General features: G+C 40.8%; 1 protein-coding gene across 8 annotated transcripts in view; it reads right to left on the bottom strand.

Moving 5' to 3' along the window:
• Positions 1 to 12,455, bottom strand: part of LOC138637138 (cyclin-dependent kinase 17-like) — a 37,839-nt gene that overhangs the window by 13,204 nt on the left and 12,180 nt on the right. For 6 of the 8 annotated variants that reach the window (XR_011312344.1, XM_069725635.1, XM_069725623.1 and 3 more), the window contains 2 exons: positions 4,832 to 4,965; positions 841 to 966 (listed from right to left, as the gene is read on the bottom strand). Coding sequence is in view for 7 of the 8 variants with exons in the window: in XM_069725635.1 (XP_069581736.1) it covers positions 841 to 966; positions 4,832 to 4,965 (260 nt within the window). In the remaining variant the exon portion in view is untranslated. Of the gene's footprint in view, positions 1 to 840; positions 967 to 3,337; positions 3,412 to 4,831; positions 4,966 to 8,828; positions 10,556 to 12,455 lie in introns of those variants that run through there. The other 2 variants (XM_069725654.1, XM_069725678.1) reach the window with 2 other exon arrangements.

Raw genomic sequence — 12,455 nt, 5'->3', positions numbered from 1 at the left:
CTAAGTATTCTCTTCTTTTGCTCCACCATAACACAATCTTTCTCCCTGCGAACCTCTCCTCAAAGATTGCTCTCTTTCATCTCTGTGAGCCTCCTGCAGAAAAGCTGCGTCATTAAAGTGCTTCAAGCAGAGAGCTAGAGGCAGGGCACCAGCCCTGTTCAATAATTGCAGCAAAAAATGGTTGATGGAGGGCAAATCCTTTATGGTTTCCCATAGAATATCGAGGCTTTCTGTAATATTGTTTTAAGTAATGTATCGGTCAGGCTGACTAAATTTAATTTAAAACGGAGCGAGCACGTGAGGGAGACAGCAGTGCACTCTGAAAGAAAACTTGACCATTTGAATGATGGCAGAAAGAAAAAAGTAATGTGAAATAAAGTGTGACTAAAATAAAAAAAAAAACAAGTGAAAGAGCAGGAGTACTTCAGCAACAAAGACATGCTGCATATTCATGAATATCTGCCTATTTCCCCCCCCCCAATCATCCCCCTATCTATTCATCCAGTCGCAACCCCCCCCCCCGGTTCTTACCCATAATGCTCTTGGCCTATCATTCATGCCCCTACTGAGCCATTGTAAGCTCTATAGCATAATTCAGTGTGTTTAAAATGAGCCTGTTTGTGTGGTTGCTCTGTGTGTGCATGTCAGATGATATCATGGCCTTAGACAACCATTTCAGTAGTGCACAATGGTGCTGAAAGTTCATATTACTTTTGTTTTCCCAAACAAAGCAGCATCAAAGAAAAAGAGCAGCACACACCCAGCTGAACAGACAAAAGTATGCAATGCTAAAGCTAAGTAGGTACCAAATATGTACACACGGACACAATAAGTACTGACCAGTGATGCGCGTCGTAGCCTGCGGCTCATGGGTTTGTCAAAGGGCGGGCTGTTCATGGCAAACTTTTCCAAGTAGCCCTCCGGTAGCCTGATATCAGCCGGGAGAGACAAACGCTTGTTTATGTCCTGAAAATAGAAAAAGGAGGAAACAGAGGGAGGCAGAAAGAAGTTAATGAGTTTACGAAATTGAAATTGTAACCTGTAACCCTATGAACGTGGTGAGATGTTTGAGCGAGGAGTTTCCATGAAAACAATTGTAGATTCACACCAATACATTTGCACCATAAGAAGGGTGTATATAAGAATAAAATAAATACAAGAACATTAAAAAAAAAAAAAAATCACAACTGATGGAAAAAAAAGATTTGTCTCTTCCTCTTGTTTGCATTGTGGCTCCGGAAAGTCTCTTGTCAAGCAGGCTCCGAAAAGTTTCTTTTGTTGTCTATCTTATTTGCAAGTGATTCTTTTTGTTTTACTTTCCGCAATATCAGCCTCGAAGAAAAAAGTAATGTGAAATAAAGTGTGACTAAAATAAAAAACCAAGTGAATTGAATTGATCTAATGGACGACTCCCCTGTGTCCTTATCTTGTGACCTACAACCAACTCTGTATTACCATACGAAAGCAGATACAAAGGGAATGGGAGTGACTGTCAACTGTTTGTCACACTGTATAAAAGCTGCCCTACGGAGGAGTGACATAGAGGACTGCTGGGGAGAGCCCTGCTGGAAAGAGCACTGCTGGGGGGGGAGCACTGCTGCACATCTCTCTTTGAGGGTGCATGTAGTTGCTCCTTCTTGCAAGAATAAAATGTCCGATGTGTTTGATTTTGAACCAAGCCTCTGAGTAATTTTTCCAACACAACATATAGGATATTTAGCATTTTTTTTTCTTTGAAAAGGTGTTACATGAAGTCATAATACATAAAAAATAAATGAAGGAAACTAAAATAAGCCCATTTCCAAACTGAGTCACCATCTCAAACAATCACAATCCACTTGTGGATTAGTCTATTAGCCAAATTGTCATAGCAATTTTCATGGCCACTTGACAGTTCTTTGAAGACTGAATTTATCACCAAGATCTTGCATTAAAATTACTTCTCTTTGGTTCGCCCTGGTTACTGGCCCTTTTGTAACCAAAAATTTTTAAAAAAAAAAATCACAATCATACTTCTTTATCCTTCTGTCCCAGCAGTGAGTTTGACAAGTGACAGCAGCTCAGTCAAATTCAAACATTTGATTTACAAGTGCCATCTGTGAATTCCTGATAAATGATGATGTGAATGATGGATATATCAAATAAGGCTGAATAAAAAGCCAGTGCAAGGCATGATGGGACATATTGTAAGTTTTTGGCTGGTTTTAGCTTAGTTTTCAGGGTAAGATGTTGGCAGTGTGAGCTGGTTGGTTCGAAAGTTGTTGATTGACAGTTTATCAGTTAGACAGTTGTAGTTAAATTAGATTTCAATTAAGAACCGCGAGATCTCTTCAGAAGAAACATTTCGTAGCCCTTTTGTCTCAGATGAGCCCAGTTTAACATGTAATTTTGAGACTTATAAATGATTATATACTTGGGTCAGTGTGGCGTTATTGATAGATTCTACCATGCATCCGACTCTGCAACAGCTGGATTAACCTTCCACTTTCTAGCCCTGGCTGGTATGCAATTTGTGTTACTCTCCATTTCCCACTATGCATTTCTCCCATATACGAGTACTATCCATGTAGAACATGCTCACCCACAAGGTGCCAATCACACGTTGTTTCCATGGCAGCTGTGGCTGGCTGGCCCGGTCCCAACAGCCCCATAGTGTGTCCTCGATGTGAGTGCGCATAACGATATGCGTGTTTACAAGTGAATGTTGGTGGGAGGGTAGAGTAGTGTGTGTGTGTGTGTGTGTGTGTGTGTGTGTGTGACTGAAGATGAAAGGTAGAGGGATTTTACGCCTGTAATGGTTTTATCTGAGCTCATTGGCGACCATCGCAACATGCAGTGCTACATACTACGACCCCTAAACTGAAAAGCACAGTGGCATACTATAGATCCTGAAAACAAACACTGACACAGTAAAAAATGTCGATCCGTGCTCCGCACGCTGCATAAGCAGGTTGAAATATAGAAAATGAGCCACAAACACATGCATTTAAATGACAGACGAGCTGTAGTTTAAAAATCTGAATCTGAATCAAAAAAGACTGAAATGCAAGCACTGCAACAGCATACAATAACAACACACTAAACCTGTATATTGCTTTAAACCTTTCCAAATACATTTAATATCTTATGCATTTCTATTTGTAAGTGGTTTCCAGATAACCAAAACCAAAAGACCTTCACACAAGTCTCTTCACACACTGTCCATACTCCTTTCCAAAAGGGAAACAATGGACACAAGTTCACGAAGATACAAACATTCATGCTCTGTTATTCACTGGTAGAGACTGAACAACGACCCAGAATACAAACACACATACACGTGCGTCCCCATACTCACAATGCAGAACAGCTCTAGTAGCTCCCTCATTGTCCTCCTTAAACGTATTTTTCTATGCATTCACACACACATGTGATTTCAACGATGCCTGTCTCTGACCTGATACATGACTGCACACACACTGACAGAGAGAGAGAGAGAGAGAGAGAGAGAGAGAGAGAGAGAGAGAGAGAGAGAGAGAGAGAAGCTGGCACTGTGGTAGAGTGCCATCCACATGCTCAGAAAGAGGAGGAGAAATAAGAAGAGGAGGAGGGGGAAAGCAGGAGCAGAGGAGAGAGGAATGGACAGATTCCTGAGGGGAAAAAGGCAGATGGGGGGAAGGGGTGAAGGAAGGGGGTGGCTGAGAGAAAACGTTGTTTTTCTGTGCTCTCCCACCATCATTTCGTCCTCAACCTCTCCTTCTTCCTCATCTCTCTTATCATGTTCTGAGCCCTATTCCTCTGGATCTCCCTTTTCTTTGTCACACCAATAATTATTCCTACATCTGTAATTACACTTTCAACACAGCGTTTTACTCTCCCACACTGTCCCTCCATCTTCTTCTCTTTCTGTGGTAAACATGGTCTAAATTAGTCGCTTCCACTGTTCACAGCAGTTATAGAGTCTGTGTATCCAGAGGCATTTCCCGTGATACTGCTAAGCTCATCACTCTGCATCTCCCACAGACACAAGCAGCACTGAGCACATACTCACTGCTAATGTGTAAAACAAAGAAGCAAACTGCAAATCTATCTGTCCACAGAAAGCACAGGTACATGAACATAGACAGTCACACAAAGGTCAGGTTTGTGTACAAAAGTGCTTACTATTCACAATGTACATTGTCTAACAACATTTATAGCCGTTTTTTAATTTTGTAATGTTGTTTTGATAAAAATCACTGGTCTCTAAGTGAGAATTAACAACAATAACGCATTGCACAAATAAGGGAAAAATAGGTAAAGATGGCAAAAACAAATGAGCACAGTAGGGTGCAAAATTGTTGCTTTTTTTTTCCCACTGTGATGAAAATGATAAACAGATACAAAAAAAATAAACGCATACTGTAAAATAATCCCAGTTTGGCATTTCTTTGTTGCAATTTCTTGTAATATATCAGCAAACTAACATACACCGGTACTGATATGAAAATCAACAGGGTCAAATATGAGCCTGTCCAATTTATCAGTTTAGTTTACAAATCTGACACATGATATAGTTCTAAAAATGTCCTTTATAGTGTGTAATGAATAGCAAAGAAGGAAATGTTTTGGGACAGTCTTTAGCATCACAATATCTCAATGAATAAGGATGTGTCCTACAGTAATCCTGGTGTAAAAGTATGTGTGTGTGTGTGTGTGTGTGTGTGTGTGTGTGTGTGTGTGTGTGTGTGTGTGTGTGTGTGTGTGTGTGTGTGTGTGTGTGTGTGTGTGTGTGTGTGTGTGTGTGTGTGTGTGTGTGTGTGTGTGTGTGTGCGCGTTCGTGCGTGCCTGACTGCGTGCCAGCTTCCAGTACCTCATTAGAGATGCGCCGATGGTGGTTGTTCCTCATGCGGACCCTCACTGGGCTCTGGACCTCATCAGAGGAGGTTCCAGACGCCTGGTCACTCTCCCCATCTGAGCCCATCTTCACATTTTCATGGACAATACCTATAAAACACAAACACACAAAGACATGGGCAGTGTTATTATTAGGAATTACACTGTGTGATTGTGCTGGCAGAGAAACCAAACCTGAGATGAACATTACATTATCTTTCTAAAAGGATTCTTCCCTTTCAGTGCAGGTTTTTAGAACTTTTTTTTTTTTTTTTTAATGACTGACCATATTTCACTGTCTCCTACTCTATTAGTCTCTCAATGGGATCATTAGGAGACACAATGTTTTGTCTGTCTTAAATTCCATTCACCCCTCTGTTTGAGCCATAGTAGGGTCCCAATCCCCAAATGATGGATTGTACCACCAGGGATGCAGGGGTGTGTGTGTGTGTGTGTGTGTGTGTGTGTGTGTGTGTGTGTGTGTGTGTGTGTGTGTGTGTGTGTGTGTGTGTGTGTGTGTGTGTGTGTGTGTGTGTGTGTGTGTGTGTGTGTGTGTAAAATGCCACTGGTAAGATGAGGAAGTCAGACATCAATATCAATATTACCCCGAGTGCAACTGGAGCTTTCCCATCTCGGCCGGCCACCCCCCACACCTTCAACTGCCCCAGAATCCATCTGATTAATGAGTCACGGTGCAGCAGACAGGACTGCCTCATTCAATAGAGTGTGAGTAAATGTGGGGGGAAGGGTCTCTCTTTGGCTTTCAGCTCCAGAGTCTGGGTCATGTACAGCACGTACAGTACGTCTGAGTGTGTGTGTTTGTGGAGGGAACTTTTTCATGAACGGGACTGACATATTTTAAAGCTCACTGCTAACAGGGGTAACAACTTACCTTACATACCATCATCTACTGTTTACACTTACAACAGCCACCATCGGCAGAGGAGAGACAGATAAAGGAAGGATTAGAGTATTGAGAAGAGGGTGGTTTTGGTGGATAGAAAAATAAATCCCCCCGAGTGACTCTGACACCCAAGGGCCAGCTATGTAAATGTTATTATGCTATTACGGTAAGGTGTCTGTCAGCAACAGAACATCTGAGATCTATTCCAGGCCATTTGTGTGTACTTCTTTCATGTATAGGGTTGGGATTTGAGAAAGACAAGTTGCTCAACAGATACTGTCCGAAAATGAAAAAGATTAAATATAGACTCTGTGAGCAGTGTATTAACAAAATACAGCTAACTCGCTTTTTCAACACAGTTTACTTACTTTCAATCTGCTAACGTTAGTGCAAGGTATATCTCTTTTTTTTGTCAAGCACTGCAGAGATTGTTTGTTTTTATGGGGTGTTTTACAATCTCTACAAGTAAATTAGAGGTCATGGTTTAAAATGCATTCACTAAAGTGTTCAATATGACATAAATAAAGAATTGTGAAATAAATAATCCCTGGAGTAAATTGTGAGAAATATGAAAATAAACTAATTAAGTCTTGATCTTATGTTTATAGGTTTTAAAGGACATCATCTTCATGTCATTATAAAAAAAAAAATATTCAAAGTGGCATTGTTCCCAATAACATTTATTTCATGCCACTTTTTATTTTGTCATGTCACTTTTCATATTGTATTTATTAAATTGATCATGTCATTTTTCAGGGCAGTGGTGTTCATCACATTGCACTCTCAGCCATCAGTAATTCACATGCCCTCTGGCTCCACCCATTAACCACAATAATGTCAAAGTAATTCTGATTTAACTAATGAGGATGCTGCTGTAAATAAACACAGCGCATATAGACACTAACATCTCTTTTATTTTTCCTAACAAGGCTGCACACACCACCTATCCAGCTGGCTAACATAGGCCACTTTCCCAATAATGAAAAACCCATTGATGCCCTTCTTAATTTTCCATAGAGAGGTGGCTGTGTCTCAGATGGCAGAGCGGGTTGCCCACTAAGCGGAAGGTTGTCCACAAGTCTAAGTGTCCTTGGGAAAATCACTAAACCCCAAGTTGCTCCCGATGGCATGGCAGCTCAGACTCATTAGTGTGCGAATGTGTGCGTGAATGGGAAACAGTGTAAAAGTGTTTTGAAAATAAGGTGATAAAGGGCTATACAAGTGCAGACCATTTACCATAGGTCTTCCACAGAAAAGTCCACTACATAGTTAAATTTGATCAGAGATTTTCCTACTGACACAAACTGTCAGTTGACTGTTTGTGTCTTTAACCTGTGTAGATCCCAGCTCAGCCTACATTGCTTCAGTGGTCTATCTGTTGACAAAACCACCATATGTTCATTAGAAAAACACATCCCATCTGTGTAAATACTCAGTAAACCACTTCATAATCACTTAAATCACTAAGTCTCATCTACTGCCTGTGGCTACAGAGCAAGACACAGTGATACAGGGAATGAATATACCTTGGTAAGAAAACCGAGCAGTCAGTTGTCACTATCAGGAATCAGGAATCAACCCCTACAATCCTGATGGTGAAACATTAAACTCAAGCTAACTGACACCAGACTGGGGGAAAATTGATCCAGGATATATCTACATAGTGACGGACGCACTAGCATGACCACAAGCTCTCGACGAGTGAGTATCCAGTACCCCTATTATGTCACAGGTCCTTCTCACTGTCTGAAAGGCCTGGCTCTTGTCTGTTTGTATAAACAATCAAGCAGATATGGGTGGATGAGACAGGATGACCTGACCTGAGAGGAATATTCCATCACCTGTGACCTAAAACAATATGATATTATGACAATCTGCTAGGACAAACAACAGTACATGCATCTTTCATACACCAGCTTCTCCAGCTCTTTCTCTCCTCAAAATAAACCTGAAGTTCCACTCACACATACCTCCTAATCACCCAACACATTATTTTCCCGTCTCCTGCAGATTCTGTCTGTTCTATTTCCATAGAAGACTAAGAGCAGACAGTGAACGTCACGAGCTAACACTGCCTCTCTGTGTGGAGCCAGGATGGCCTATTTAGGGTTGCTGACTCCCTGCTAGTACGTCTGGAAGAGTGAGTGGGTTACTTTTAGGGCTATCCTTACATCATCTAGCTCTGCATGTATTCCACTTAGCCAGAAACCCATCTCCAGCACATGATAGCAGGGTCTCAAAAAAAGATGGACAAGCTGGTGGAAAGGATGTTAAAAGAAGTAAAGTAAGATTGGCTTCAGGAACCCTTCAAAGAGCAGCCGGAATATTGGGATTTATTGCCATAAGCCCTTACTTGTCAAAGCCAGACACTGGTTGTTCAAGGGTGAACTGGTAGAATTAATAGTTACTGTTCACATCCACATTACCTACAACTATTACAATAGGCTTTAGGCTTTGAACTGAATCCTTTCACGTCTCTTTTTTGCTCTTAGGCCAGGAGTTCTCAAACTCTATTTAAAGCACAGGAGAGTTCACTGTCTGAATTTGGCCTGAGAAGCAGGAATAGAGATACTGCCATCGTTGTGCTGACAAGCAAATTAATTAAAAATTCAAAAAGAAGAACTCGCAGGACTCTTCACTTCTCCAAAGAATTCATGGGATTCATGTGGCAACACACATTGCTACGGTCCACCGCACCGCATCTCGCATCTTTAAACCAGCCACAAAATGGAAATTAGATTTTAAAATTAATACGTTTAAGATGTTCAGAGTTGTAGGATCAGCAGATTATGAGAGGAAGCTACTCACATAAACCTGTGTCTTTGTATGAAATAAAGCCTCAGGACTTGATTGATCTTAAAATCAGTACACCGACATCTTGCATGTGTTGATACAATGGAAATATTATTCTTAGATGTAGAATTACTTCCAGGCATCCTTTGAACAATGTTTTATCTGAATTAAAATCCAAAGTATTTATTGTTACAACAGTCTGATCAATATGTTCTTTGACCTGGAGAATTAGCATGTAGATGAACTTGAGGATGCAGATGACAGTGATAAGACTCACCGATACGGTTTCCCGGAGGACGGCATGAGTCCAAGACTCGAAGCATACGGAAAGGTGACAGCCTCAGCGGAGTGTCTCTCTCCCCCATCCTCAACCCCTCTCCCACTCTAGCCTCCCCCATCCGAGAGTCTCCCACCCTAGAAACCCGAGCAGAGCCCCCTTGGGGGTTTTCTGGCACATCCATTGCTCCAGAGGATTCAAAGCACTAACATGTGAAAGGTCGTCAAAAATAAAAAATAAAAATAAAACACACTACGCAAAGACACAAAAAGAAAAAAAAAAAAAATCCAGATCTTTTCCCCAAAAAGTTAACGCCAATTCATTTCAGTCAACCGGTCTGGGTGGCACCCACGTTTTAGGAGCTGTAGCCGATTAAGGGTCCAAGCTTTCAGGAAAAAACACAACCCTCAAGCTTCCTCCGTATCGCCAGAAGAGCCCCGTGCAACAGAGAACAGCTTTTACATTGCGAGGATAGTGCAGACTGCACAGGCACACTAATCACAATGCAACAACTCCCTCGGCTGCTACTCCACTTTTAACACACTCTCTCTCCTTCTGTGTGTTTTTGTATAGACGCTCTCTCTCTGACTCTCTTCTTCCCTGCTCTATTTTCTCTCTGCAGTCACACTGTGCTTGCTGACTAAGGAAGGTCAAACACCATGCAGGTAGGCAAAATGCTGCAGAGACTGTCCAATGCATGCGAGCTGAGAACTGCTACAACCTGTCATCTCAAGAAAAACAGGTGTTCTTTATTCATCTGTATCATCCACACACAACTCCTTCCAGCACACTAAACTTACAGGTCCGGGGAGAAAAAACACTTTCATCTATCTGGTGTTCAACTATCTGACCTCATTGGCTCCCAGATCTTCCCTTCACCTCTCCCATGTTACTTTTTCCTTTGCGTTCCGGTTTCTTCTTTTTACTTATGTATTTCCTCTCCTCTGTCAGATCTCCTTTCTTTGTTCTCTTGGTTCTTCCACTGTTATTCAGCACACCACTCTATCCAGGCTGTTGTGCTGCTCTCTTCCTCTCCATTCCCCTCTCTCGATTACTGCCTCCTTGCCTCCGGCGCCCCTATCAGTGCTTTCAGTGTTGTTAGTCCTCCTGCTCCCTCCCTTTACCTTGCTAGTACTCCCCTCCCTCTCATGTGACAGCAATCTCTCTCTCTCTCGCCCTCCTTCTGTCTCTATCTGTCCCTCCCCTTGTTCCTCCCATCTCTGTCTGGTTCCAGAGATGGTGTTGAATATCAGCACAGTCATCCTGTCTTTCTATTCATTGGCCGATGACAACATTTTCTGCCTGATTAGCCTCTTTCTTACTCTCCATCTCAAATGCGTTATCTTCTTCTCCTTCTCATGCTCCTTTCTTCCTCTCCACCCTCTGCCTCCTTGTCCTTATCACTCTCTGGCGCAGAAACGAAACCCTGAGGCATCTGAGTGACGCCTCTGGCTTCCTAGCTCCCGTCTCCTCCTTCTCTTTCTCTCTGTCCTTTCCCATCGACATGAAGTGCAGGCCATTACTCATGTTCAATCCAAAGTACCCATACACCCTCCCCTGCACATGCCACTGCACATACAGTTATCATACATCCCAATGACAACTACTGCCTCACATGCATGGTTCTCTCTGACAGACCTGACTACTCCTAATTACATTCCTTATACAAATCTCCAACACGGGATTATCTAGAACGATGCAGAAGTATAAATCCTGAGGAATTTGCTGCACTTGAAAACACCAGCGTTTTCGCAGTCACAAACTTCTATTCCAAATAAATGTGTAATAATGACCTACCACAATAATTAAGAGCTTGTTTTTCTACAGTGTTCTGTTCTGTAACCACCATGCTTCAAATTACTTCCTTAACGTTATCTTTTTCCTTTTGCAACAGAAACAATGAGAAAACAGTCGTTGGTGTAAAGAAACATTATGACAGTGATTATTGAGGGTTTATTGTTTTCTTGGAAATAACCTTTTATAAGAAGAGCCTAATTTACCAAAGCACAGTACTGATAAACAGTTTTGAGGTACTAGTAATTTGAATATTATGATTATGTCTACTGAATACTTCTACTCCACTACATTTCCCTGAGAAATTCTGTTCTTTATGTTTTTACATCATTTGTTCAACAGCAACAGTCACTGGTTATTTTTCAGACTATGGTATTTATAAATTGATCATATCATACAAAATATATGGTGTGTTAAAAAAAAAAATACTAGGCCACGTCATAGATTAAACCACCATATAACATATATGAAGTTAAAATAAACTCCACCTAAACAAACAATAACTACTGCTAATGAACCAGTAATATAATCGCATAAAAGCGTTAGTGGCTACTCTGCATAATGAATACTTTTATTCATAATTCAAGTACATGTTGCAAATATTTATTTACTTTTTCTTTGCTAGTGTTCTATATATAAAAAAATTTAACTTTAACTTTCAGGTATTTCTATATGATACGGTATACCTCCACTGAAAATAGCTATTTTCCTCAAAATTAAAGTGTACGTCATGGTGCCTTTCATGTGCACTTTATTCAAAGGATAATGCAATGTTTTTTCCAGAAAGCCTACCAGTATATATTTTTTAAAGATGACAACCAAGCAATGGTATGTTTTTGAAAAATACACTGTCACTGCTTAGCCCCTCTTTCCCAAATCATCCTGCACATTTCCCTCTAGGTTTTCTATAACCAGTTGACTTTGCCACCACAGAAACTAACATCAAAAGAAGTGTTTAGAGAGTATAAATGTGTTCTATTGCAACTGCATCCAAAATGTCATTACGATAAGGTATTAAATGTCATCTACCCTCATAATATTCTCAAGGATAAACACTTTGAAAAGCTGTTGCTCTAATGTTTTAGATAAAACCTCACCCCTCCCTTCTTGTCAATAATCAGGTTGTCTTGTAAACCTTCACTAACAAAACAAGCTCATGCAGAGAGGCTCACCCTCTATGTCAATAATGATGCACTTAATTATAGGACTACTTACAGACACAACCATAATTGACTTAGATACCGTAAATATGTGGGATCATTGGAGCACTGTATACTTAACACATCCTGAGAACATCTTTAATCTGGCTAGGTGTGGACGATGTATTCAAACTAATATTTGTGAGAACGATAAGCTCGGAGTGTTCACTTTCACTAAAACCAAGATGAGTTGCACTTATACTTGTTTTATTTGGGCTCAAAACTCTACTTTCAGCTGGATTCAAGAAAAGAGTAATGGTCATTGGCAGGGCATTGACAGACACATATTGATACAGCGTGAGGAATCCTTGAGCTTCAGGCTGTTTAAAACGTCAAGGACAAAAGCCCACCCATCACGGTCTCCCTGTCTCTTTATAGTCACATGTGCAACTGTACACATAAAAGATTTCTCTCTTGCTTTGCAGCCACCTCCACACAGCTTTTCACTCCCCTCAAGGTCTCATTCGCTTTTTCCTACCACCTTGCTTTAAACATTTGTATTGTTCAATTTGCTGGACTACATTTGAGTTTCCACTTTAAAACATTCTGTTTTCACAATCATTTGAAGCCATAAATACTAAGGTCTGCCTTGAGACAAGCGAGGCAAAAAAAAAAAAAAAAAAAAAAAATCAAA

Source organism: Brachyistius frenatus, unplaced genomic scaffold (assembly GCF_029030835.1).
Source record: "Brachyistius frenatus isolate BFR_SWC_R1_liver_20210118 unplaced genomic scaffold, ASM2903083v1 Contig_6, whole genome shotgun sequence".
NCBI classification, from domain to species: Eukaryota; Metazoa; Chordata; class Actinopteri; family Embiotocidae; genus Brachyistius; species Brachyistius frenatus.
Note: the sequence above shows the minus strand (reverse complement) of the source record. Positions and strands in the feature narration are given on the sequence as shown.